The sequence below is a fragment of the Podarcis muralis genome, chromosome 6 (genome assembly GCF_964188315.1).
Source record: "Podarcis muralis chromosome 6, rPodMur119.hap1.1, whole genome shotgun sequence".
Taxonomy (NCBI): Eukaryota; Metazoa; Chordata; class Lepidosauria; order Squamata; family Lacertidae; genus Podarcis; species Podarcis muralis.
In genome coordinates, this window is record NC_135660.1 from 15715076 (window position 1) to 15742547 (window position 27472).

At 41.8% G+C, this 27472-nt stretch overlaps 2 protein-coding genes across 8 annotated transcripts in view; one reads left to right on the forward strand and one right to left on the reverse strand.

Moving 5' to 3' along the window:
• Nucleotides 1–26298, forward strand: part of PHC3 (polyhomeotic homolog 3) — a 45713-nt gene extending 19415 nt beyond the window's left edge. For 6 of the 7 annotated variants that reach the window (XM_028731552.2, XM_028731551.2, XM_028731554.2 and 3 more), the window contains 9 exons: nucleotides 8579–8819; nucleotides 10305–11179; nucleotides 11859–12009; nucleotides 13640–13893; nucleotides 15526–15685; nucleotides 18873–18987; nucleotides 21559–21694; nucleotides 21791–22022; nucleotides 23611–26298. In XM_028731552.2, the coding sequence (XP_028587385.2) occupies nucleotides 8579–8819; nucleotides 10305–11179; nucleotides 11859–12009; nucleotides 13640–13893; nucleotides 15526–15685; nucleotides 18873–18987; nucleotides 21559–21694; nucleotides 21791–22022; nucleotides 23611–23765 (2319 nt within the window). In that variant the 3' untranslated portion in view covers nucleotides 23766–26298. Of the gene's footprint in view, nucleotides 1–8578; nucleotides 8820–10304; nucleotides 11180–11858; nucleotides 12010–13639; nucleotides 13894–15525; nucleotides 15686–18872; nucleotides 18988–21558; nucleotides 21695–21790; nucleotides 22023–23610 lie in introns of those variants that run through there. The other variant, XM_028731555.2, reaches the window with a different exon arrangement.
• On the reverse strand, nucleotides 2987–5035 carry LOC114597971 (A-kinase anchor protein 4). Its single transcript, XM_028731557.2, has one exon. The coding sequence runs from the start codon at nucleotides 5033–5035 to the stop codon at nucleotides 2987–2989; it is 2049 nt and encodes a 682-aa protein (XP_028587390.2).
• Nucleotides 26299–27472: the final 1174 nt, after the last annotated feature.

Here is a 27472-nt window from a genome sequence, read left to right on the forward strand (position 1 = left end):
AGCACATTCACCCAGTGCTTTTCAAGCTGCACTGGCTCCCGGTAGAGTACAGGGTCAGATTTAAGGTGCTGCTTTTGACCTTCAAAGCCCTTCACGGCCTAGGACCCTCGTACCTATGGGACCGCCTCTCCTGGTATGCCCCACGGAGAGCCTCAAGGTCCATAAATAGCAACACCCTAGTGGTCCCGGGCCCTAAGGAAGTTAGATTGGCTTCAACCAGAGCCAGGGCCTTTTCAACTCTGGCTCCGGCCTGGTGGAACGCTCTGCCTCACGAGACCAGGGCCCTGCAGGATCTGATTTCTTTCCGCAGGGCCTGTAAGACAGAGTTGTTCTGCCTGGCCTTTGGCTTGGAGCCAATTTGATTCCCTCCCTCTTTCTTTTTTCCTTTCCTTCTCCTCCTGCGATGAGGCTACATTTTAATATTTTAATGTTTCAATATTTTAATGTTGTATTTTAATGTTGTTTTTAAGTTGTAATCATTCAACTTGTTTTTATTATTGCTTGTAAGCCGCTCTGAGCCTGGCCTTGGCTGGGGAGGGCGGGGTATAAATAAAAATTATTATTATTATTATTATTATTATTATTATTATTATTATTATTATTATTTTGAAAACGTTAGCCTTGAGACTATGTTTTCTTTTATGAGGGTCACCCGAGGCTTGCGCTGAGGAGGTCTACCAGAGTCTAAGAAAATGCAGTTCCCAAAACACTGTAAACCTTTTAATTCTAGCAAGCTTTCAGTGAGCTTGATGCAGGTTTGGGAAGTGTGTGTGAAATAGATAGTATTTTTAATGAATTTATGCTGCTAATTATATTGAAATCATTCACATATCAGCAGGCTGGCTAAGGGCAAGCTGGCAATGTGTGTAGTAAGCAGTGCTGAATTTGCAAACAGAACTCTTCCAAGGATATCTGCAGTCTGTATAAGATTACTATATTGGCTCTACTTGCATGCTCTGCACAGTGTCTCTTGCAATATAGTACAAAGCGTTGCCTAACATTTCTCCAGTTCCTTACCGTGTGCTGATTATTACTGCTCTTCACCTCATATGTTCGCTTCCATCAGTTTTGTAGCAGCAAATTATTGGTCTTCACATCATATAGTTTTGCATAAAAGAACTTTTTTCCTTGGTTCTGGTAAGGGGTGGTTCCAGGTTTGATAAGCCTTTTGGCAACCTGTGCAGTGAGAGATATCTCGAGGAGGAGGGATTGTGTAAACAGAAAAATCCTCTACCATGCACAACTACTGTACTTGATGTGGGGCTGGTGAGGTCAAAAGCAATGTGCAGAGAGAGTTCTAGGATGGAGAAAGTAGTTGCAAGTTATTCTTACTGTTTGTCCTAAAAGATAATGCATGTGCATGTAGGATTATATTTTATAACAGAAAGATCTGCATTTTCTTTTAACATTATTAAATACAGACTCATGAAGATACTTGGGGGTTTTTTAAACTGTGAAAATTTCTTAAGCATTTTATGGTGCAATCTTACATTCTTCATCTTTCCATAACCAAGTGACAGAGACTTTTTTATTTTTCTGCCACATGTTGTGACATACCCTTGTAGAGATCCACCAATTCAGAATGGGTAGAGCTTAAATTACAGAAAGTAAAACACTTATTTTTCGTGTAATCACAAAACCAGTCCTTGCAACTGGTACATCTTTGTCCTTCATTGTGTAGAAAGAAGATACAGCTCTACTTTTATTGTTACTTGTCTAAAATCCTAAACTTTGTTAAGCTGGAAGTAACACCAAAATTACCTTGCTGAGACTAAGGCATTAAAACCATACTCACCACACTCAAAATTGCAGGATAGTCATTTAGTCCTTGTTTAATTCACTGTGTTGCCTACAATTTAGCATTAAATTTCATGTGTCAGAAAGGACATACAAAAAAAGATGCACCATTCCAACTGCAACAAGGGTCTATCCAGGTGACTGACCGAAGCTAGCTATATAACGTGATGCTCAAGATGAGGACCTCCTATTCATCCCATTGTCGTGAACTTTCTGTCATGGGGTTGTGTGCATTTTAGGGGGGGGGGGGAGTATTCCTGATTTCAGATACATTAATTTATGAGACCCTGAATTGGTCAGCAAGATCTACCAATGCTTGATATTCTGTGATTCCACCTCAGCAGTATACAGCTTAGCGTGTCCGTCTTTGGTTACAGATATCCCGGGTGCAACCATGTAAGAGGCAACTGACTTTCAAAATAGCTAAGAAGTAGAGGGAGTCTCCCATAAGTGCCAGAGGTTGCCCCCAGTAGTTTGTTAATTGCATTCTACTTCCCTATTAAAGTTATGGGCAGCAGCAAAGGAGAAGCACGGAGATTCCTTTAAAATAAACTGGCCTGGAAGTGAACACAACGTAAATGCATTCCCCTAACATTTATTTTCTGGAGCGCTCCTTTTGGAGACAGAATATTTCTTTACATCAGTCGGTAGATGAGGGTGGAATGTACAAAGCACAAAGTGGGTGTCACAAAGCAGAAGTGAATATAAGCTTTTAAAATTTAACACATTCTGATTTGTAACGAGTTGAGACGGTTGCCACAACTGATACTTTCTCATCTACTGTGACCGGAAAATTGGGACTCCCTCCCCTCCCTTCTTTCCCCCACCTTTCTGTGCCTTATCACTAATTTTCATTAGCAGCCTACAGGAGTAGTAGAAAGGCCTTGAACACATCCTGCATTTTGGTTTATTTTTTTTAATGCTGTTTCTGGGCTCCTTGGATTATGTATAATGTTGCAGCTAATTAGGACCTGGTTATTTGTTTGAAGTGATCAATAAACAGCCTGTCTCCCCTCTCACTTTTTTTTTATTCTTTTTTATTGATGAGCTTGCCCAGCTACCCCAGTTCAGTTCAGTGCACTGTTGCTTGCAGTGGGGCTGTATTGGTGGTTTCAGTTGCGCCAGCAAAGAGTGGTTTCGGCGCCTGGACTGGGCTCACGAGAGTAACATGAGAGGGAAGAGTTAGTTCTTACAGGTTAGCAAGCAGCCAGTCGACTAGTCCACACCGAGGCATTTGTCCCGACATGGCATCCACCTGTTGTTTTTCATAATACCTCATTACCTCCTGAACAATGTCGCCTACACTGTAGCCCTTCTTGGCTGCTTTGTCAGCCAGCTGAGGAAGCCTTGCCAATTCTCCATCTTGATCGTTCATGAATGTCAGGTTTGGCACATTGAATTGCGAAGCAACTAACCACTGGAGCACAGCTTGCAGTTCTTTGTTTTGTGTACTGTTGTTGCAGTTCTGGTTATTCACAATCACCTCAGAGCCCACACCCAATGGCATCCCGTTACATTTCCCGTCATCGCCACCTTTAGCCATCAGCATGCACAGCTTCATCACCGATTCCACCAGTTGGTCAATAAACTGCTTGTTTATCTGTTCCATGTTGTCATTCATATCAGGCCCCCCATATGATTTTGATAAGGCCCTCTGTGGTCTGCACTCGGCAAAGGAAGGCTGCTTATAGCCTCTGTCAGGGGGACACTCGTCTGCAACACCAGCTTCTCTTAGCACTTTCTGGATGATGGACAAGAGAATACTTGAGATGTCGCATTTTTGGGATTCCAGGCTTTCCTGCCTGCCCCCGCCTGGCCTTGAACCATATTTGGACCCACCGCTTCTGTCATGGGAACAGCAAAACGATGTGGTAGTTGTCTCGCGGGTGGGTGCTTGATCTTTGTTTTTTTCTAAGAGGTGTTGCTGTATTAACATTAACGCTGTTACAATGAGGTCTTTAGCGTACACATCCATTGAACAGTGCTTGTCTGCACCTTTGCTTCCACCGGGATGGGGCCTCATTTGTCCATTTCCTCCTCTGCCCTGCATTTCACCTTTAAGTGATGCAAACTGCAATCCTTGAGTTCTGGAGTCTGTGTGTGTACCTGCTTTTAGGGCTGTGAAAGCTAGGCATTGCTTTTTATCGTCTCCTGACAATGCTTTGAACAAACGTTTCACCATTGCTTCCAGAATCTCAGTTGACTTCTGGGTCCCTGCATTGAAAAGGTTCTTCTTCACTGTATTGACAAAGTCAGAGTCTGTCATGAGCACTCCTGTGACGTTGTGTAGATTTTTCATAGTGGAGTCGATTAAGTCAGATATGACATCCCTGGTGTGTTTCAAAAGCACCTTCTTTAACACCACGCAAGCTGGTGGAGGATGCTTGCCTTTTTGGACTTTCATTGTCTTCATGAATGAGAACATCATATCTGAAGCAACCTGGTTTGCATATACCATCAACCCTTTGCTCACAGAGCCATCATCCTGTCCAGGACACGACTGTTTCCTTTCCAACATTTGTCTGTCTGCTCCCTGACCATTCCTGTGGCCGTTCTGATTGCACATCTCTCCATAAAAGACAGAAGCTTTTCTGGGGTCATCGTGAGATGATTTGGGGGACAGCTTGCCATAGTCTGCGCTGCTGTTTGATCCGCGGGGATTGATGGATTGCCGAATGCATTTACTACTGTCAAATTTATCCTTCATTTCCTTCTGTGCCATTTGAACCACTAAAGAACAGAGTTTGTTAACATAATAGGAAAGATCATCTCCTCCTCTTGGGCAACCATTGCCCCGGAAGGAAGAATCACTGGTCTGGGACATCTTCTCAAGCGCAGGTGAATTGTAAGCAGATTTACGAGGGCCTGAGGGGGTTAGTGCATGCTGGAATCCAACTGCGTATTTCTGAAGGTCGTTGCTGAGCCAGCTAACAACGTTGAGTTCTTCAGAAGAGCCTTGCTTGAAAAGGCAGACGGCGCCTTCGGTATTAGAATGGGGATCGTTCTCGTTGTCCTTTATTACAATTACTTCCTTTTCTTCAAGATTACGAAGGTCAAGACAAGGGTCAGCGGCACCAGATAATCCTCTGTTGTGTTTGTGTTTGTCTGTTACTTTGAGGTTGCCAACATCAACGAAACAGATAACTTTGCGGTCTTGGTTTCTTGACTCGTCGGGACTGTAGAGGTCTACTTTGCAAAGGGCTGACTGACTCTGTAGCCAGTCAAACTCCTGTTCCATACTATGTGCCCAGAATCTGAATTGTGCCCCAGGTTGTGGAGCGTTCTTGTTTCGGTTTTCGCTGACCCTGCCCCACTCAAGATGTTGCCTCCTCTCTCAGCTTTCCATGCTCTTGTACTGGCTGATGGCATTTTCATTTGTGTGCACACATGGTTTCTATGACAGCAGTGACATCATAAAGCATGGATATCATCCACCAACCAGTGATGCCTTGGCCCTGCTTAACATAAGATTGTTCTGTATTTTCCCCCTGTTAACCTGTACTAAAAGCATACCCAAAAGATTAAAGTATTGATTTTAGTAGTCAGGTTGAAAAACAAGGGCGTGTATTGGTTTGCTTCCTAAGTAATCCCCCTTTTCAGAACACAATCAAGGAAGCAGGCAGCCAACTGTTCCAATATAAGCTTTTATTTTTGTACAAATAAATATATTGCATTTGCATTAGCTGAGTGTGCCACATATTTGAGCGTGTATGAGAATTAAGAGCTTAAGGGCAATCTTTTCTCATGTAGGATCTTTGGCCTCAAGGCTTCCAGTGACCTCACAAAGAACTGTTGCCACATCAATAACCCTGTCCTCTCAATTTTTTGATCTGCTTGCTTTTCTCCTGCCTCTTTTTTCTACCACTACCTTCAGTCTTACTGTGGCATGTTACCTTTGAGTGCTTGTCTTCATATTTTCATTTATAGTTTCCTTGTCATTGTTCATTGTCCTCTTTGGTTTTAAATACCTTAATGTATTATTTCTTAAAAGTGAGACTGTGACTTTGACCATATTAGGGCCAGGAACCTTGTCATAGACACTGTTTTGTGTAAAAGACAGAGCAATGAACAGAAGAAAATAAAAGAAAAATCATCCATCTCAATATGTAACAGAGCAAACAGCAAAAAGTTCATTCCTCTTCAAGATGAAGGTGGGGAGTTTTTGTCCTTCCAGGAAAGAAGGAATATTTCAGCTTTTAAGCCACACTTCCTCAAACTCGGCCTTCCAGATGTTTTGATACTAAAATTCCTATCATCCCTGACCACTGGTCCAGCTAGCTAGGGATCATGGGAGTTGTAGGCCAAAAACATCTGGAGGGCCGAGTTTGAGGAAGCCTGTTTTAGGCTATGCCTTCTAGGAAAGAGCAGGGTAGTTCTGCTATTTTTAAGCTACTACTTGGAAGTAACATATAGGCAGTGCGAGTGCCAGGCTATTTTGTGCCCTAGGCAAGGCTAACTACCTCAAAAAAATGCTAACTTCAGTTTTCAGAAACAGATGTCTTGCAGAACAAATGAAAAGCACAAACTTGAAACTGCTAAATTCATCTTAAATTGAAAGAATATTTAATACATCCATATTTGATTATGTTTCTGAAATAGAAAATGTTTTGGCCAAATCATTTTGAATAATAATCTTGTGAATTGTGATATTAAGATGTAAGTCTCATAAATTTCAATTTCATGCACATCAGTATCTTGCTTTGATTCCCCTTTCCTTTACTAATTTTGCCACCAATTCCTTCAGGTCAAGTGCTGATGCTTGGGCATGTTCAACTGTTATAGTTCTCAAGCCAACTAGTCTCTTTTACAACATGATTGAGCATATGTAAGTTTTTATAAGTTTGAGCTTTGAGAAACTGCATTTGCCACTTGCCGCTGACCACTGACACTTGCAGTGTCAGTAACATTAGGCACATTATCCAGGAGTTTTTGTTTCAGTATGAAAAGAAGTACTCCTTGTGGCAGCATGGACTTTGGAAGTCTTTGAGCTATTGCTATAAGTTCACAGCAAAGATATTCAGCATCAGTATAGTATCTTTGTTTCCATCGTGCATCTATGATTTTTCCAATTTTTTGCAGACAAAATCAGTAGATTTTGTGTTCATGCTGTATACAGTCAAACCTCTGTTGTTAAAGGTAATCTGTTTGGCTTCTGAAATGTTTGACAACCAAGGCACAGCTTCCAGTTGGTTGCAGGAGCTTCCTGGACTCAAAAGGAAGCTGCGTCAGACATTCGGCTTCCGAAAAGCATTCAAAACTGGAGCATTTACTTCCAGGTTTTGGCGTTTGGGAGCCGAAACATTCCAAAATGGAGGCGTTCACTGTCTGAGGTTTGACTGTATATCATACAGGAAGCCAAATAGGGAATTGTATTGTTGTAGCTGCTGGAATCTTTTCAGTTGTACCACAGAATGCCAAGTTTTACATGCCAAGAACTCTGACCAAAGCAGTCAAGTATTCTAAGATCTGTCACCAATATTGTTTTTCTCGCGTAATTTCCTGCTGGTTAACATTGTGGATTGGTTTTCCTTTAGATAAGCACAATTCAAATTCTCTCCAGGCAGGTCTGATAATTTTCTTAATGTTCAGTATTCCTCTCTTGTGAAGACAGAATTGCTCCCGTGTTCTTCCAGTCTTTTAATAGAACCATAGAATTGTAGAGTTGGAAGGGACCCCAAAGGTCACAGGAATGTCTTGGGATGTCAGTTAACAGTGGTTCGTGTGAAGCTATGCAGGGCCTTAAGGGTATAAATTTATTTATTGTCTGTTTGATCAACATGATTACGGAAGTGTTCAAAACAGATATACAGTGGTACCTTGGGTTAAGTACTTAATTCGTTCTGGAGGTCCGTTCTTAACCTGAAACTGTTCTTAACCTGAAGCACCACTTTAGCTAATGGGGCCACTGCACAATTTCTGTTCTCATCCTGAAGCAAAGTTCTTAACCCAAGGTACTATTTCTGGGTTAGCGGAGTCTGTAACCTGAAGCGTATGTAACCCGAGGTACCACTGTAGTTGGACTTCCCTTCCCTTTGTATTAGAAGTATAGCACCTTACAGCCTGGCATTTCAAGCTAGGTGCAGGTATCTAACAGTTTCCTGGAATGTGAGAAGTCATTCTGATTTGAGGAGCGTTGACTTTGACCCAGCTGTGGTCTAGTGAAGTGCCTACAGTGCTTTTATTTTATTTATCAGTGGGAAACTTCATCTTTTCAGGATTCAATTAGCATCATGTGGAACTATAAGAATCTTGTACCTCTGTGCTGTGTTTCACTTTTACAACTAGTGTTCAATACAAATATGTTACATCCCTTTTTGCAATATATTTAAATGGTTTGTTAGATACACTTTGAGGTGGCCTTTCTATATGGTAATATTAGGGGTATCTATGTTTCCTCCCTCTGTTCATTTTATCCTGCCACTACCCCAACCAGAACTGTATAGCCTATCATAGATGTGACAGAAGACCAAGCAAAGTAATTTCCTTGGGGGAACTGTGAATGGATTTGAATTCCACTATTTATTGTCAGTCTGATAGTAATATCATGTAAATTTTAAGATAGCTCTCTGACCAAGATAGTATGGACTTCGGTATTCTTAACATCTCTGGCACTGTGTAAACAGTAGATATTGAGATGCTCAGTTCTGACCTGTTTTTCCCATGGAACTTACTGGGCTTCATTGTAGTGCTTTTCTGGTTTTGGTATCGTCAAATTGAAAGTTTGCCATTAAGCTGGTTATTAAACTTCATGTTGGATTTATTTTTTAATCACTTTCTTTAGGTCCAGAATTTGACATTACGCAGCCAGAAGTTGGGTGTATTATCTAGTTCACAGAACGGCTCTCCAAAAAGCAGTAGTCATGCCCAGACACTAGCTGTGTGCCCTAATAAACCCGTAACCAGTACCAAAGCCAGCCAGTCAGATCCTCTAGAAAGCAAACGGAAAGGTGACAGCCCAACAGCAGAGCCTCGAAGCCCAGCCGTCACACGCACATCCAGTATTCATCAGCTCATGGCACCAGGTAGGATAGAGAGGTCACCTTCTTCAAAGAGTGTTCATTTTAAATACAATGTATTGTTTGATTTTTGTGCATTTTTTCTGTGTCCTGTCACTTGTGTGGAATGCACCACAACATCTGAAGCCCCAGGAAATTCTAGGAAGCTCTAGGTAAGTGGGAACATTAAAATAAGCACTCATATACTGACACGACAGTGTTCCATCACATTCTGGACTGAAAAATTATGCCTAAAGTCATTGAAATGTGACGTACATATTCATTTTACATATATTGGAGAAACAGCGTGGCACATTAGAGGTATATCTATCTGGGAAGGTTTCTTCCCGTTACCAACAGTAGTTGAACTGAAGTATTTGGTGAGAGGGAAGCATTTCAATAAACTTCACTTTGTGCAATTCCTGAGGGTGAGAGGAGAACAGAACAGAACATCTCTGCTGGGTAAAGGATTGCTCTTCTGCACCTACCTATTTTTGTTTTAAATTTCCCTCCCATTCTTGTTGGGATCAAATCGGTATAAATATGTCGGCCCCAGGGCTAATATACTTGTCCTCCTGGTTTGGGGCATGTCGGGGAACTGGGACAGCAATAGATCATTCATACCCAAGCCTTGCCCTGGTTTGGCCCCAAAACACCCTTGTCAACCCTACAAGCACCAGAACTCTGACGTCAGAAAAGCAAAGGGCCGTGGCAGTTTCCACAGCTTCAGAAAGGGAGCAGCCGGTATACGGTCTCCCTCTCCAAAGTTAGATGTCTCTTTCCACTACTGGAGAGCTGATCTTCCTCTATCCCATGGGTTGCCATCCCAGGGACCCATAGGATTTTAGGGTTAGCATTTGAATGTTACAGTCAAACAAACTCGAAGCTTTACTGGGGAATTATTTTTATTAGGATATTTGTAAGAATTTTAATACATGATGGCACAATAACACATGCCCTTCCATAAATGTATGAATTATATAGATTTTAAGGCAGCGAACAGCAGTGCAAACTGTTAACATACAAAATTTTAAAAAAAATCCAGTAGCACCGTAGAGACCAACTAAGTTTGTTATTGGTATGAGCTTTTGTGCGCATGCACACTTCTTCAGATACCAAATGTTAACATACAAATTATTGTAGTATGCCTGAAGAACTGCTTCCTAGGGATAGTCACTGGAAAAAAGTTAGCTACAACTTTGATTTTAGATTTGACTAGTGTTTTGTCTGTTACAGTTGCCCAATTTAATTCTAAAAATGAAGAATTTTCTAGTGAAAAATAGTCCCCCAACCCTCATATTATTGTTCATAGGTGTGTTTCTCTAAGGCTTTGTCAAATTCAGGGTATTGTATTGAATATATTAGTTGCCATTTATAAAGATAATGGATCTATTTGCTTGATTTGGTCAAATGCCGGGTGGACATGACTCTAAAACCATGCATTATTATTTTTTGCGGATTTAAGGAAATGATTATTGATTCTCTCTTTTTATTTTCCTTTTCACTGTGCAGCTTCATATTCTGCTATTCAGCCTCATTCTCTGTTAAAGCACCAGCAGTCCCCTCTTCACTCACCACCTTCAAAAATTTCCCACCACCAGCTGATCTTCCAGCAGCAACAAGTTCAACCAATCACGCTCCAGCTTCCTCCCAACCAGGAAGCATCTGTGTCGCAACACTGTGCCCCTCTCCAAGGCCATGCTCTTCCCCCAGCCCCCAGCAGCGCCTCATCGCAGCACTGCACACCTGTCCACATCCATCCCCCGCCACTTCCTCCTCCACTTTCTCCAACTGCATCCCAGTCCTCCCAGCAGTCAGTCGTGGTATCTCCTCCACCACCTCCTTCGCCCAGCCAGTCGCCAACAATAATTATACACCCCCAGGCTCTTATTCAGTCGCAAACACATCCGCTAGCATCATCAGCACTTCAGTCAGAGCATCACCCAGCGCAGGCCGATGATAGGCCAGCAGAAGCAGCCTCGCAGCCTTCTAATCTTCCAGCCCAGCTGCCACCTTCCCCAATAGTTCACATTGGGTCACCGGATCAGCCTGCCTTGGTGTCCGCAGGCCAACATATAACATCTCCAACGCCTCACCAGCAGTATCCAGCTTTGCAGGCCACGCCAATCCCAGTGGCAGCCTCTCCTCAGCTGCCAACATCTCCAGCCCACAGCCAGCCACTTCCTCTCCCGCCCGTTCAGTCTTTACAAGTGCAGCCCGACATTTTGTCCCAAGGTCAGGTTTTGGTGCAGAACACGTTGGTTTCTGAGGAGGAGCTTCCTGCTGCCGAAGCGTTGGTCCAGCTGCCATTTCAGACTCTTCCTCCTCCTCAGACGGTTGCAGTGAATCTTCAAGTGCAACAAGCAGTACCTGTTGAGACCCCGGTGGTGAGCATCTGAGAACTTCCCTTTCCAGTTTTGAAATGGGAGATGAAACACTGACAATTTTAAACTGGGTGGATGTTAGATATTTGTTTTCTTACAGCTCTTCAGGATTGAAAATAGTGTTTTTCTCAAAAGCGTTTGCCGGTTTTATGATTTTTGATGTGATAGATTATACATTTGACTTAAAAATTGTTAGGTCTCGACCAAGAGCAGGGTGGAAATAGCTAAAGGAATGAATGCATATGTAAATCAGAGCATCCTAACCCTGTCATGTATGCTGTTTTTTTCATGATGAAGCAGTAATCACTATACAGTGGACACTCAGGTTGCGAATGTGATCCGTGCGGGAGGCACGTTTGCGGGTCGTGATTTGGCGCTTCTGCGCACGTGCAAAGCGTGATTTAGTGCTTCTGCACATGCGCAAGCGCCGAAACCTGGAAGTACTTCCGGGTTCGGCGCGGTGCACAGCCCGAAAATGCACAACCTGAAGCATCTGTAACCCGAGGTATGACTGCAATCTTTACTAAAGTTACATTGATAATAGCTAAAGTTACATTCATAATAGCCTTATTTTGATTAAGTTGGCAAAACCTTTATTTCAGTATGGCTGTCCTGGGCAACTAACAATTCAATAAAATATCTGTAGGGTTTGTTTCTAAAAGTGCTTATCTCTTCAATGCAGATTTATCAAGTGGAAGACATGTGTGAGGAGGAGATGCCAGAAGAATCGGACTGTGTGCGTATGGTTAGGACCCCCACTCCACCCACCTTGTCACCTCCTGCTATAACCTTAAGAAACAGAGATGAGCTTGGCTATGAGGAACCTTTTTCAGGTAAGAAGGAATATGGAGGTGCATAATTATTTAGGGCAGATTCCGGTGTGGTGTCCATTCTTTTCTCTTTGTGCAGTTTTGATTGTGCTGCAAGATAAAGGGATAGAATCTCACCCAGTATACTTGAATGTCTGAACTGTGTCTTGGATTCAGCAGATTGCTGAAACCAATTTAGATTCAAGGTGGAGAGAGGAAAGGGGGGAAACTGATCACCCGCCAACTAGTTCACCTTAGCAGCAGGCAGCCTGCTGGTTTGTAGCTTAAGGCAGAAGGAAACGGCAAGAGCCTCTCCTTTTTTTGCACATGTGCTTCTGCAGCTCAGACCCCTGAAGGAAAAAGAGAGAATTCAAGGGCCTATTATAGTAGGCAGACATGAGGAAGCCAGGCAGATCCAACATCAGTAGGAACAGAAGAGGAAGGAGCTAAACAGTTTCTATATGAGGGGAAGCATAAGTGAGCAGCCACATAGCCACTGAGGTACAACCAATGGCTGACATGATTGTGGAATTGGGGAGAGGTGCAGGGGCAGCCTCTTAGGGTTTCACAGACCCCAAAGCCAGGCATTATTGACTTGAGGTGGATGTAGGATTGAGTCTTTTGCCTAATGCGGGTTTTTTTTGCTGCTTGCTCAGAGGCAATGACTAGCAATGTTCATCCGCCCTAAGATCCCCAGATCTCTAGAGCTACCCGTCTCTAACATCTGTAAGCCAGATGTCTGCAACCAGCTATCTTAAAACATGGCAATAGGTGAAACTCAATAATCATTGCGTTTTAACCCCCCACACCTTACATTGCATTCCAGGCCCCATCCCAGGCCGCAGATTCATCAGATTTGGTGAAAAGCACCAATGCACTTTGCTTAACTGGGTATAATTCGGTTAGTTCCCATTTTTAAAAAAATGCAATGTCACAAAGCCAGGCTTCACAATTGCTGGTCACTTCTGTTAACCTCCGTCAACACAAGATAACAGAAGACAAGAATGTCAGTAGCTATTTAGCTATAGGTAAACTGTCATTGGTGTGCATTTCCTCAGAAGTATTCAGAAATGGAATATGTCACAGGCAGAATATTGGGCAAGATGGACCATAGAATTGAACAAGTAGCAGTGATAGTTAAGGAACAGAAACATAGAAGGAGGCATGCTTGCTGGTTGTTTCTCAATTTCTCAGCATGTACACAAATTAGGTTATACAATTTATCTTCTGCTTATTAAAAATAAAAATATGAGTGTGATTCCTTTAATGTTACAATAATGTTTAATGGACTAGAAAAATGCTTTAGGCAAGAAAGAAGGATAATTATTATGCACAACAGGCTGCTAGCATATTGTCCTCCTTGCACCAATAAATTTCATGCCAGTGGAACTGGATTTCTGTGCTAGTTAAACAATATTGTGATAAATCACATTATTCAAATTGCTATGTTGTGCAGTTCCCACTCCCAACAGTGCATCTGTGATACTGGTAGGCTCTTATCTAAGATAAGAGCGCACTGGACAAAAAGACCAAATTACTTTGGCAATTTGTCAGTAGAAGAAACAAGAATTAGGAAGGAATTCTGTAGTGGTGAAGCCGTGAATGTAAATAATGCTTGAGTTGTTTTTTAAAAATAATAATACTTTTTTTCCAGAACAAGACGGACATCCCTCAATGGCCTCATCAGTTAGCGCTTCTGTAATTAAATCACCATCAGACCCTTCGCATGCCTCTGTTCCACAACCACCTCTTTTGCTTCCAGCAATCCCAACAAGGAGTAACAGCGCATCAGTGTCTCATAAGAACCCTAGCATAGAAAACAAACCTCCACAGGCTATCGTTAAGCCACAAATCCTGACCCATGTTATTGAGGGCTTTGTGATCCAAGAGGGGTTAGAGCCATTTCCTGTAAGTGTGCAATGTTGAGCCATATTTGTATCTTGTTGGTTGGTTGGTTTGATTTAGGAGGCAATGTGTTGTGGTTATTTGGGGCTATTGCTTCTCTAAAGCTTTTCACTCCAAATAACTTGATTCTAGTAACTGCTGTCTGTCAAATAGCTTATTAGAAACTCTTTCACTGTGGTCAATGGGGTCTGTTTTTTCTTGGTTTAGATGTGTTGCCTCCCTGCAATTCTGAACATAAAGTAGCAGAGCTAGGAAGGCCCTCTGCATGAGTCGCAAAAGACCCCTGCCCTTCAGATTATGTAATTCAGGGTTCACTGGACCAATGTGTTGATTCAGTATGAAAAAGGGGGCAGGGAATGGGAAGGCATCTGATGTCAGGATGTAGAGAGGAGAGCTCAAAGGTAGATGAGATTATGTATTCGTCCCAAGACCTTCTGAGTCAATTGACTCTTCCTTGGGGGCAACCATTAAAGGACAGATGAACCAGTACTGTAATTGATGCCAAAACATGCAAAACGGTCATGGACTAGAAATAGACTGATTTACCCAATCCAAATCCTGCCACAATCTTCTAAATGGATTCACTTCTGGATAGGCTGACCCTGAATGGGCAGTTTTTTTGCCTATACCACGCTGTTATTGTTGTCAACTGTTAAATACAACTTACGTTCAGTCCATCTATTGAACTTCAGAGAGGAAAGAATAAGCAAAGAGGATAGATAGATACTTGTAGATAGATTCCAAGCCATTTTTATATTATTATTATTATTATTATTATTATTATTATTATTATTATATTTATATACTGTGTCATCGTCCCCACCTCCCCCTTGAAAAGGCTATGGGTTGATTAACAGCTGCAGGCCTGGTTGAAGAGGAATGCTTTTGCCTAAACTTATTTCCCTGGGGACAGCGTTCCACAAATGGGGAGCCACCACAGAAAAGGCCCGTTCTCTGGGAAGGCCTCATCACAGATCACTGGGTCTGTTCATATGAGCTATTGGCATCCTGAGTAGCGTAAGATATCATAGGTCAAAACCATCACTTTGAAATGGATGCAGAAGCTAAATAGCAGCCAGTGCAGTTGGGCCAGGATTGGTGCTACATCCTTTAGAGTCAGCTCCACGTATAATATTCAGCAGAATTCTTCTACCTTCATAGCAGGCAGATTATCTTCCTGAGTCTCTTTTCTTTCCTTTGTACACATTTAAAGACAGAAAATAGACAATGCAAGACAATGGAAGGTAATCTATCAGGAAAGGAGTGGGAAGATATTTTTGATATAACAGGCGTTGGATGAATTGAAAATAGCATATATATTTTCTGTGGTGTCTTCTTTTGATACTTTCCCTTATGTTTTGAGATTTCCGAAGCCACAAGTAGAAGTCTAAAATAAGCAACTATTTATTTCAAATGAAAAATAGATTTCTTTGCTTCTCTTCTCATTCTTCCATTCTCATTTCATCTGTTTTGATTGTTATGTTGGTTCAGAGTTGGACCGTAGACAACAAAAGGCACAGACCTATTCTTTGTCTCTCTGTGTAGCAATAAGTCTAATGAATGCATGCCCTGACCTTGCAAGGTTACGTGTACTGTTTTCTTGTATCATGATCTTCTTCTTTTCTCTTGTAACAGGTAAGTTGCTCCTCTCTTCTAGTTGAGCAGCCTGCAAAAAAGAGGCTGCTGGTGGAGGGCCAGGCGATGAACGTTATGTGTGTGGAGCCAGAGCTGCAGAACAATGCAAAGCACGTAGACAACTCCTCAGACACGGAGTTGGAGGATATAATTACGGAAGGTTTGTGCATCTTATTTAACATATGCTGAGCAACTGTATTTTCTGAAACCTGAGCCTATTCTATTTTTCCGCCAGAGACTGTTTCCTGAGATTTCTAATTACCACATTTTTCCGTGTATAAGACGAGATTTCCTCCCAATTTTTTAAAGTTTAAAATTGGGGGTTGTCTTGTACAGCGGAATGCTGCAATTAAATATGTAAATAAATACATGCCGCCATCCATATTCTTACCTCACCCAGCCTTCCCTCACTATTGGCCTCACGACAAACCCTGGTTTGGTACTCTCCCCCCCCCCCAGCAGCCCCCACTCCAGACATTGTCCCTTCCACCCAGTTCCCTCAGCCGCCCCCTGGCTACCCAGACCCCCCCCCCCCCATTCCCTAAGCGCACTCAGGCAGCTCTGGTAATCGCAGCTCCTCGATCGGAGTTCGCGTCTGCCGGCTCTTGTGGAGTAAATACGGTACATACCGTAAATACTGAGACAAAAGTGCCACACACAGGCAGGAGAGCTGTAGCTGCAGCTACAGTGGAGTTACACTGAGCTGACAGGAGCAGCCGCCATTACACAGCTTGCGTCACCATTTGATGTTTAAATATATGGTAATAAATATACCGGTGTTTTGAATATTTAATAAAATATCAAAGTTGTTCTGTTTAGTGTTTAACATATTTATTTCTTAATTTTGGGCTCAAAAAATAGGGGTTGTCTTATACATGGGGGCGTCTTATACACAGAATAATACAGTATGTTAGGAAAGAGAGTTTCCCAGACGTTGTCACCCAATGCCATATCTTGTGTGGATGCCGAAGTTGTAAACAAATGTTTTAGCACCTGATCCAGCTGCTGTCCTTTTTGTTGCATGGAGGTCACATCCCTGACTGCAGATGCATGTCCTTATCCCCTTCAAATGATAACACATCAGCAGCATGTATGGACTTCCCTTCCTTGCTTGATCAGGCAACTGTGCATTACAGTAGGCTTCATTATGTAAAATAATTGCAATTTTGGTGGTGCACAGCCAGATTCCAGTCAGGGTAAAGGTAAAGGTACCCCTGCCCGTACGGGCCAGTCTTGACAGACTCTAGGGTTGTGCGCCCATCTCACTCTATAGGCCGGGGGCCAGCGCTGTCCGGAGACACTTTCCGGGTCACGTGGCCAGCGTGACAAAGCTGCATCATAAGACCTACATTGATTTATAGACAAGCCCTCCCCCTTTTCGTCAAGCTGACAATAGGGAATTTTCATGGCTAGAATCCCAGGTGAAATAGCAAGCATAGACAAGAGAGATTCCAAATTTATATACTGAGCCAAGTGAATCTCTTTGGTGCAGAAATAGGGTTGGAGAGCACTACAACAAAAGGGCAAGCATAGGCCAAAAATATGACATAACCTGATTTATGCTGAAATATCTTCATAGAGCCACTCCTGTCTGTACAGGGAACTGAATTTACAGGTGTTCGGCTTTCATTCCACTGAAAAGCAGCATTTTGTGTCGTTAAATTCCTCCGTATTTTGCAAACACCATCAGATAAGCCATTGAGCAGTTCCTTTTGTTCAGCTGTTGGATATTTCAAAGAGTTAACAGCTTTTATACTACAGAAGCTGTTCAGCAGGTAGTGTTTAGCAAAAGTAAAATAAGATGCAATAATCTCTTATATTTCCAAGATAAGCTGTTGGTCACCTGCTGTACTTTATTTGACTAAAATGCCATGTGGCCTTTCTCATAAAGGACAAGTAGTTCTCAAATTATGTTTTCTTAAATGAAAAAGTAGCATTGTGTTAAGCATTTCCTCATGTTTTGTGCCAAAATTTATACGTATGTTGTTATGCACCCCACTCTTACAGTTATTTCTCAGTCTTACGTTTCAGTCTTAACAAACACATTGGAGGAACTGCAAACAATGAGCCTTGTTGTGCTTGTTGTAATCCACACGAATGTATTATATTTTCCGATAGGATTTATTTATTTATTTATTTGATTGATTGATTGATTGATTGATTGATTGAATACTTCTGTTTTAATAGTCGCTTTTCTTCAACGAACCTCCAAGAAATAGTGTTTCTGTTCTGTTCTGTTTCTGTTCTTTAGTGGTGTCTCAAGTATTTGCATCCTTGTTTTCTCTTTGGTTTGGACTTTACTCACAAGTGGTGCTAGCCTGGTGATCGAATGCTACAATTAACCGGTTCAGCCAACATTTACTCAAACAATGAATTTGCTTAAAGGCAGCAGTTGGCAACTTGTTCTGCGCCAGGAGTGAGGAAAACATTTTCATCCCAAGGACCAGATAAAGAATTGGCTCATCCAGTTCTGGGGCGTTTTTGACAGGAGGGTGACCTCATGCGCCGACGCGGTGGGTCAGGATTGGCTCATGGGCCAGTGGTTCCCCATCCCTGATCTAGCAAGACAAATTTTGTGTTCTTAGCTTTCAATTTCCCATTGCCTGCATAAGGTCATTGTGCTGCATTGGAGCTCTGGGTGGTAACACACTGGTAGAATGCATGTTTTGCATGAAGATCCTAGGTTCAGTCTACAGCCTATCCAATCCTTTGCTAGTCAGAGCAGTTGGGCTGAATGGACCTGACTCAGCTTCAGGCACTTTTAAATGTTCGTTAAATTATGCAAAATAAGTATGTTTACAGACAAACTCGCTTGATCTAAATTAATTTATAAGGTAAAGGTAAAAGGACCCCTGACCATTAGGTCCAGTCATGACCGACTCTGGGGTTGCAGCGCTCATCTTGCTTTATTGGCCGAGGGAGCCGGCGTACAGCTTCTGGGTCGTGTGGCCAGCATGACTAAGCTGCTTCTGGCGAACCAGAGCAGCGCACGGAAACGCCGTTTTCCTTCCTGCCGGAGCGGTACCTATTTATCTACTTGCACTTTTATGTGCTTTCAAACTGCTAGGTTGGCAGGAGCAGGGACCGAGCAACAGGAGCTCACCCCGTTGCGGGGATTTGAACCGCCGACCTTCTGATCAGCAAGTCCTAGGCTTTGTGGTTTAACCCACAGCGCCACCCGCGTCCCTACATCATTTATACAAGCCATCAAATACCGTTTCTCTTGGCAATACGGTTTGGAGTATCTTTTCTTTGACAGTTCATCACAGCTTCTGTCGGACTTTTGAAAATGTTTTTATAACTGAGTGGCTCAGACTGACTGAATTTATGTTGCTGTTTCCCTTTAGAGGGGCTGGGTGAGATGGAAACGGATCTCCTCAAGTGCGAGTTTTGTGGGAAAATGGGATATGCAAATAAGTTTCTGCGGTCAAAGCGATTCTGCACCATGTCCTGTGCCAAGAGGTATTCTTCATTAGTTATAATTTCAAATATTCCAAAAATTGTGTATAGGCCTGCTTTTTAAACATAGTGCTGGATTTGGGATCAAAATCTTACGAACCAAATAGTTCAGTGAGACCCCAGCTTAGGATTTACCCCGCCTAGTGACTCTTTGTTCCAGTTTTGCTAGTGGTGTTTATCAGTATGTTTTTTAAAATAAGCTTTATTTTTGCATTTTCAAAAATATAGTCAACTTGCAATTTACACATATTTAACTTGCACAATCACAGTTTTGCACTTTTGGCTGGAAAAAGTGGGGTCAGGAGAGAGGAGAAAAACATTGGAAGGGGAAAGGAGAGTGGGCTGGGGAACATTGACAATCCCACCTGCCACTGCACTCACCCTGGGAGAGCATCCAGAGATGCAGGGAAAGTCTACAGCATCCTTGGGAAGAGTGCATACCACTTTCAAAGAGAGCATGGAGGTGGTTGGAGAGTGCTGCACTGTACTTTTTACAGTTTTTAAAGGGTTGTTTTTGCTACCTGCGATTTTGGCTTTATGCTCTATCCCTGGAACTTAAGCCCCATGTAAGTTGAGAGTCTACTGCATTGGTAGGCAAACTAAGGCCCAACGGATGGATCCGGCCCAATCACCTTCTAAATCCGGCCCATGGACGGTCTGGGAATCAGCATGTTTTTACACGAGTAGAATGTGTTTCTTTATTTAAAATGCATCTCTGCGTTATTTGCGGGGCATAGGAATTTGTTCTCCCTCCCCCCCCCCCCGCTTTCAAAATGTAGTCCGGCCCCCCACAAGGTCTGAGGGACAGTGGACCAGCCCCCTGCTGAAAAAGTTTGCAGACCCCTGGTCTACTGTATTTAAAAACTACAAGTTTATGAAGCATGTAACACAAATTTCCATTTCCCTTCTCTCCCAAAATACGTTACAGTGAATTTCACGTGTTGGATTTTGGACAGTTGTGATTGTTGGGCATTGTTTTCTATTCTTACCTTAACAAGTTGCTCCAGAGAGAGCCATGCATTGCTGGTGGTTTTGTTATTGTACTGTCTCTTCTGACGTGCTGAATAAACATGTACCATGTTTCTCCAAAACCATCCTTAGCTCTCGTGTTTTTTAGAGCTGTAAGTTGCTCTGATGACTTTTCCATAAGAGCACCGTTCCATGCCCTTTCCAACCAAGTCTCTAGGGTCAAATTAGCAGATGTTTTCCAGTGCCTTGCTATAACTTGTCTGGCTTCAGTCATAAAAAGGATTAACACTTCTTTAAACATTAAGTCTTTCAAATAATCGATAAACAAGCTTACATTTGGGGTCACAGGGTACCGCTTGACCTGTAATTACAGATACTTTAATCATAATTAATTACCAAAGGAATTCATTCTTACTGCAGTTTCACCACTTATGGAAATAAGACCCCAATTTATCAGTATGATTGATTAAAACATTTATCATAGTAGTTGTTGCTGTTGTTGTTGTTTTAAAAAAACCAATTAACCCCAAACATGCTACTTATTGTGCTCTAAAAGCAATGTAAAGAAATTAACAACATAATCACCAGCAGCTCATGGAAAAAGTGGATAGAGAAAAGTTTCCCCCCGTCTCATAATAGCAGAGCTCATGAGCCTCCAGTGAAGCTGAATGTTGAAAAATTCAAGACAGATAAAAGAAAGTACCGTATTCTTCGCTCTGTAAGACACACTTCCCCCTCCTAAAAAGTAAGGAGAAATGTGTGTGCGTCTTATGGAGCGAATGCAGACTGCGCAGCTATCGCTGAAGCCAGGAGAGCAAGAGGGATTGGTGTGCACCTGCTCCTGCCTCTTCGCTCAAGAGGCTTTGCGTTGCTTTCTTGTTTCTAGTTTTCCTCCTCTAAAAACTAGGTGCGTCTTACAGAGCGAAAAATACGGTATTTCTTCGTTCAGCACATAGTTGGAACTTTGGAATGGAGGGAAAGAAACAGTACTGAACTATTCTAGCCCCTGGGCAGAAATTATTTTTGGTGTGGGTCATGGATATGTGGAATGATGGGGGTAGTTTTGGACACTTGATCCCTGGATTTGCCCCTGTCATACTTCAGTCCTCCTCTGGTATGTCCCATTTTCAGCTGCACCTGTATCAGAGCTCCAACACTGGTAGGGTATGGACTGTAGAGGTAATGAAAGGAGGAGGAGGGGAATCTGACATGGAGGGGAATCTGAATCTGAAGTCAGAACTCTCCCCACCCTCAGAGAAGATCTGATACTTCCTATTACCCTTGGCTCACCCTCCTAGGGGCCAAAGAACTGCAGGTGTAATCATATAAAACCACAAGTAGTAGTAAACTAAAATATCTTGAACTCATTAGATACAGTTAACTCAGAACATTTAGGGAAGTAACATTTATTTTAAACTATGAATTGATGGACTTTGACCAGTTTTGATAAGAAAACAATTATTTGTTTATGATATTTATTTCCTTCTTGCATTATGGAACCAAAGGCTCTATTGCTTTTTTTAGAAAAAGTTAGTTCTCATTGAGCATTGACATTCTACTCCCAGAAGCAATTTTTCAGAGTGTTTAATTTTTTTAAATTTTTAGGTACAACGTCAGCTGCAGTAAGAAATTTGGATTATATGGCTCAGACAAAAGCAGTCGTTGGAGCCGGAGCCTTGGGCGACGCGGGCGGCGGCCAAGCAGCTCTGATGGAGCTCCCAGGGAACACTTCCTTAGACAGGTCTGTGGAATGCTAACTAAACTCCACGGTGTCCTTTTGTAAGAGTTAATCAAGGAAAATGGTTATACTGTGGTTTATCTGTACTGCATTTTCCAGCTTCCAATTACTTATCCATCTGCAGAAGAAGACTTGGCTTCTCAGGAAGACAATGTACCGGTTGCCATGACCACTCGCTTGCGAAGGCAAAGTGAAAGGGAAAGAGAGCGCGAACTTAGGGAACTGAGAATTAGGAAAACAACAGACAACATGGATTTGTTACCAGCGATACAATCTGATCCATCCGGATGGACTGTGGAAGATGTTTGGGCCTTCATACATTCTTTGCCTGGTATGGAGATGGAGCACATTTGTTTGTTAAGAATGTCCGATGGCAATATTACTACTTTTGAGGGGAGAGGCAGAGGAGGCGTAGGAGAGCTGGTTTGGGTTGCAAAGAAACAGGATTAATATCGCACCTATTTCCTCTTGTGCTTCTAGAGTTTACTTTCAGAATCCTTGGCAGCAGAGAGGGGTTTCGGGATTTATACGGTGACTTCCAGCAAGTTCTCAGGCTTACCAAAAATAAAATAAAATCTCAGTCCAAACAAATTAAATGCAAACATTAAAGTGATTTACAGGGGGGAACAGTTACGTTTTTAAAAACTGGAAAAATAAAAAAGACATTTGCCTAGTTCCAAAATGACATCAGGGTAGGTCCCAGGTGAGCCTGCCACAGTCAGGGTGCCACCACTAAGTAGGCCTTTTCTCTTACAGCCACTTAAAACCGCTCAGATGGAAACTGTTGTGACAGTTTTCCAAAATAGCTGGTTTATTTTCAGTTCTTAAATCTTTTTATTTTGCTTCCACACACCTTAGTATGTCCACCAGTACTGTTTCATAATCACTATGGCATTGTTCAGTATCCCTTGGTACATCATTGAGGCTGTTGTGTAGTGAGAGGTTTATGCTTCAATAGTGTGGTAACACCTCCCTATTCAACTGAACCCTGATTTCCTTTTAAACATCCCAGGTATCTCTTGTTGAAATAACACTGCATTGGCTGAATGTGTTTGCTTAGGTAGCGGCTAGGATCCTGAGAGAGACCCAGTTTCACCCACACTCCACTGCCAAGAAGTCTCCAGTCAACAGGGCTAATTCACCCCACCAAGCAGGAGGAAGAGGGCCCCCCCCAATCCTTGTGTTGTGGTCGGTGCATTGGTTCCTATTCTCAAAGATCAAGCTGTAATCTGTGAACGTTTCAGACATTACAGTGTTACGTGAATCCTGTTCTGTTGCACCTGTGTCTCATCTGAAGTAGAATATTAGTGTTTCCCACCCCAGAAGACATAAATGGTCTATTTCAGAGCATTTCAGGTCTATTTCTTATCTCATTATACATGATAAAGCTATTTTTAGCCATCTCACCCCTTGCTTTTTCCTGTAAGACCAATAGCAGTTGTTAACAGGATAACCACACCTATCAGCCAATCCCCCATTCCCACCACCCTTCTGAGTAATACCGCTCTCCACCCTCTCACTATGTATAAGGGTCTGGTGACTTCTGTTTCAGTGTATCTGAAGAAGTGTGCATGGCACACGAAAGCTCATACCAATAACAAACTTAGTTGGTCTCTAAGGTGCTACTGGAAGGAATTTTTTTTAAATTTCAGAGCAGGCAGAGATGTGAAGGAACAGGAAGTGTCTGCTGCAATATTTCAGTGGTTTTACAACAGTAGAAAGAGAAGGCCCAGGTTGATGAGGAGCTGGAACCCTTGAGAATGTGCACTCTTTTCTACCAACAATAATGCAAACAAGGATGGAATTATAGGCAAGATTTAGATAAAAGTGGAAGTCATTAAGCCAAGCTTTGGGGGAGGAAATCTTATTTCAAGATCACAATGCCTATTTTTAAATTAATAATTGTCATTTCTTTGCAGGTTGCCAAGATATTGCCGATGAATTTCGAGCCCAGGAGATTGATGGGCAGGCTCTCCTCTTATTAAAAGAGGATCATCTCATGAGTGCAATGAATATTAAGCTAGGACCTGCACTGAAAATCTGTGCACGAATCAACTCCTTGAAGGAATCCTAGTGGAAAATAAGGCTTTAAATCACAGCTTCCATCATATGACAGACTTGTAATAAAACAGCATCTTAACGTTTGATGTGATTATTACTGCTGTGTTTTGCTAAGCATCCTTTTCCACATAAAGACTGTTGGAGGAGCATACCTAATGTAATCTTCCAAACCTTCCAGTAGTTATCCAGCTTATCAGGAAGCATAAGCTGTGTTGGCAAGTTGTTGTAGTCAAATGCAGGGCAAGGAGAGTCAGTGGAAAGCTCTATGAGGCTTCTGTAAGATGTTGCGAGTGATGCTTATTCCAAAAAGGTGATTATTTAACATTCAAGACTTAAGCTTTTTTTAGAAAATGTAACCTTGATATAACCTTGATTACAGTTTCAAATTGTGTTTCTATACACTTTTTCCTTTGTAGAAAGCTTTTTAAGAATATGGATTAACAGAAGAGTCCACAGAGTCTGTGGAAGCACTGATTATGGTAAAATGCTATGCATTTAATTGTGCTCTTTTGAGTTTCAATTAATCCTGAGCGTATAGTTTGAAGGGAACTTGCAACTGACTTCCTCTTCTCTCATAACCCTACAGCTGCCCCACCACTGTAGTATTCTCTTTTAAGTGCTGAAGCTTTTCTGTGAACATGCAAGATATTTTGTAAATGCAGTACACCTTCCACTGTCAGAACCTTGGTCACTTGAATTCCATGTCAACATAAGCATCCCTCTCCTGTGTACAAACCTATGAATGTTTTTTTTTGGGGGGGTGGGGGAAGGGGTGGGGGGTATTCTTGATAAATGAAGTTGTACAGTTAGGTGTGATGCACATAGTGGCAAAACTGCTGAGAGCTGGAACGGCGGTGTGGCACACACTTCCCAGACGGTAGTAAAAAGCACATACATGATGACAATGATTCTTTGTATGCTGCTATGCACTGAAGAGGGCATTATGTTGTTATTGTTCTGGTTTTCTTCTTCTTCTTCTTGCTGGTTTAGACCAAAGGAGTTAATGTACACCTGTTCAATGGAAATGTGTCGCCCGTACGCTGGTGTGCAACTCCGAATTATTGAATAATTCTCAAGGGCAAATTGGATCAGCAGACATTTCTAGACTTTGCTTTCTTTCTATAGTTCTCTCGCCTCTCCATTTGCAGGTGTTCTGGTGGACGCTGCTGGGGACGTTGTTCTTCCCTCTCCATAGGGAATAAGCACTTTTTGAAATCACAATGGTTTTTCTTTGTAACATTTCCTCGCAGCCCAGTGTTATCTGCAGCAGTTATTCATGTTACAGCAAGGACCCTAAACCAATGGCACCAAAGTATTAAGAGTAAGTGTTCAGAAGTTTGTCCTCTATATCTGAGTAGGAGTTTGAATCATTCTTTGGAAGATCTTCTACCCCACCATTAAGTTAGCATGCTTCAGTGAAATGGGGCCCAGTTCACTGAGTATTTCTCCTAAGCCAGACCCACTAACATGAATGAGTGTGTCATAAGACTAAGGGATCTCTGTTCATTTTAATAGAGCTTGTTCAAAAGAAATGTCTTATAGATTGTGATCATCATTTAACTGAATGTGAATCTTCCACAAGGGCTTGCGGCCTGGTAAAAAGTTGTTTGTTTTATTGGGCATTAACACTGTATCTGTTAATTTAAGGGTGGTTTAATTAGCAAAATTACTTAAGACTACTGGTTTTAGCCCTACTGGGGTTTTTTTAATCTCAAATTTAGGAATGCGTTCCGAAAGTTACTGTATTATCGTTAACCTTCAACAATTAATCCGTTTATTATTATCAGAAGCTCAAAGTAAGTAAATTCTTTATAGTGTTAAGGAGAGCTACCAAACATTTACAGGTGCCTATGGTAAAGGTTTGAAAATTACAAAGTATTAATCATTCTCCAACTTCTCGTATTTACTGCGCATAGATTCTTTTGCATATGAAACATGCAAACATGTTGTAGGATGCCAAGTAGTTAAAGCTGCCTCCAAATCATATGGTCTGGTTCTTTACGGAAATAGTAGTTGTGAACAGCTAACTAAACTGGTTCTTTGCCTAAATAGTATTGGTAACTGTAAGTTCAGAAAACTGGTAAAGGTGTTTTTTTGAGAAAGCACAACAGAAGGATTTCAGAATTAAGAGCTTTCTGCCACATTTTGGAGGATGGACAGACATTAGTTGTTCAGTCCTACTCACATGGGATTTAGGTGGGGAGCATTTGAGCCATTTTAGTCTCATTTACTTCCCAGAGATTAAGGCTGAAGTATGATGCGTACTTATGTGGGAGTAAGTCCTATTTTAATTCTGTGTGACAGTTCTCAGTAAATGTGTACTGGGCTGTAAATCATATGAATCAAAATATTTCAATTTAACTGAGTGCTACACAAAGCTTATTTTGTTTTGTAAATTGCTATTCTTACTATTTTATTTTTATTTTAAGTCTCTTATTTTAAGCATCTGGGAACTGGAACAATGTTACATCTCCTGTAATTATAAATAGAGCACAAAATCCATGGCCGAGTGATTATTACATAAACATTATATAAATTATACCAAATGCTCAGTTACTTTCATTAGCTGCACTATGTATAGGTTCACAGAGAATGCTGACAATAATTATAGAATAATATAGTATATTAAAGTACTGTGGGCCTGAGGATAAAAAGTAAGAACAGAAGCACAGATAATTCTGCCCTGAATAGAAACATTTGTTCGAGCTGTCTCCAACAAACCAGTTTGTCCAGCGAGATGTATTGCTCAACGAACCAGGCGCTTACCTTATCCTAATATGTCAGCCTATCAGTTTGATGGGTTCCTTTCTCTCCCCTCCCACTCAGGCTGTGGCAATGGTGGCAGACCAAACAGAGCGGCAAAGAAGACTGGTGCTGTGGCAAGCTGCTGTCATAGCACCACCACCCCTGGCAGTAGCAGCTGATACAATTGCCACACTGAACTAATTGCAAAAGCTATACAGAGAAGTTTCTGTATTATGCAAAAGCAGACTGGTTCTTGTCAAAAGGCAGTGCCTTTTGCTCTCAGCATTGACCTTGGGACAGTAAAGTTAGACTTTGGGACAGATAAAGAAAGCACATCATCTCCTCCTACAACTCAGCTTGTCTCTTTATGGCAATAGCATTCCTATCCCTGCCCCCGCCCACCATAGAAGGCAATGTTTCACAAGCCATTCCTGTGTATGCACTGGAGTTTCCCCCTTAATTTAACCAAGTTTGTATACCTCTTAATTATAAAAGAAACCCCTAAGCAGGTTACAGAATTATACACTAATTAGTTAATAAAGGTAAGGCTTAAAATAATTCTTTTTTTAAAAAATCAAATTATAACTAAGGAGTTAAAAATATACGTTATGAGCTAGAATTACTGATTAAAATACACATCAACTTTGCATGTCTAGGTAGGCTTCCTTAAACAGAAAAGTTTTTAGGCTCTGAAAAGAGGCAGTGTAGGCACCTGCCTAAAGGCAATGGGCAGGAAGTTCCCAGAGTCTGGGAATTGCCACTCTAAAACACTGATTCCTAGCAGCATGAAAAGGAGCATGATCAAGTGAGAAACTAAAGTGGTTTTCATAGCTTGATATAATAGGCTAGTTTGGGCCCTGAGTGGATGAATTCGTTTCAGTTTGCCTTTAAGTGTTACTCATCATGATGTGGATATAATTAGTATTTATTCTTTAAGATGGCTAATTTGTAAGGGGGCAGGTGTGTGTTCTTGAA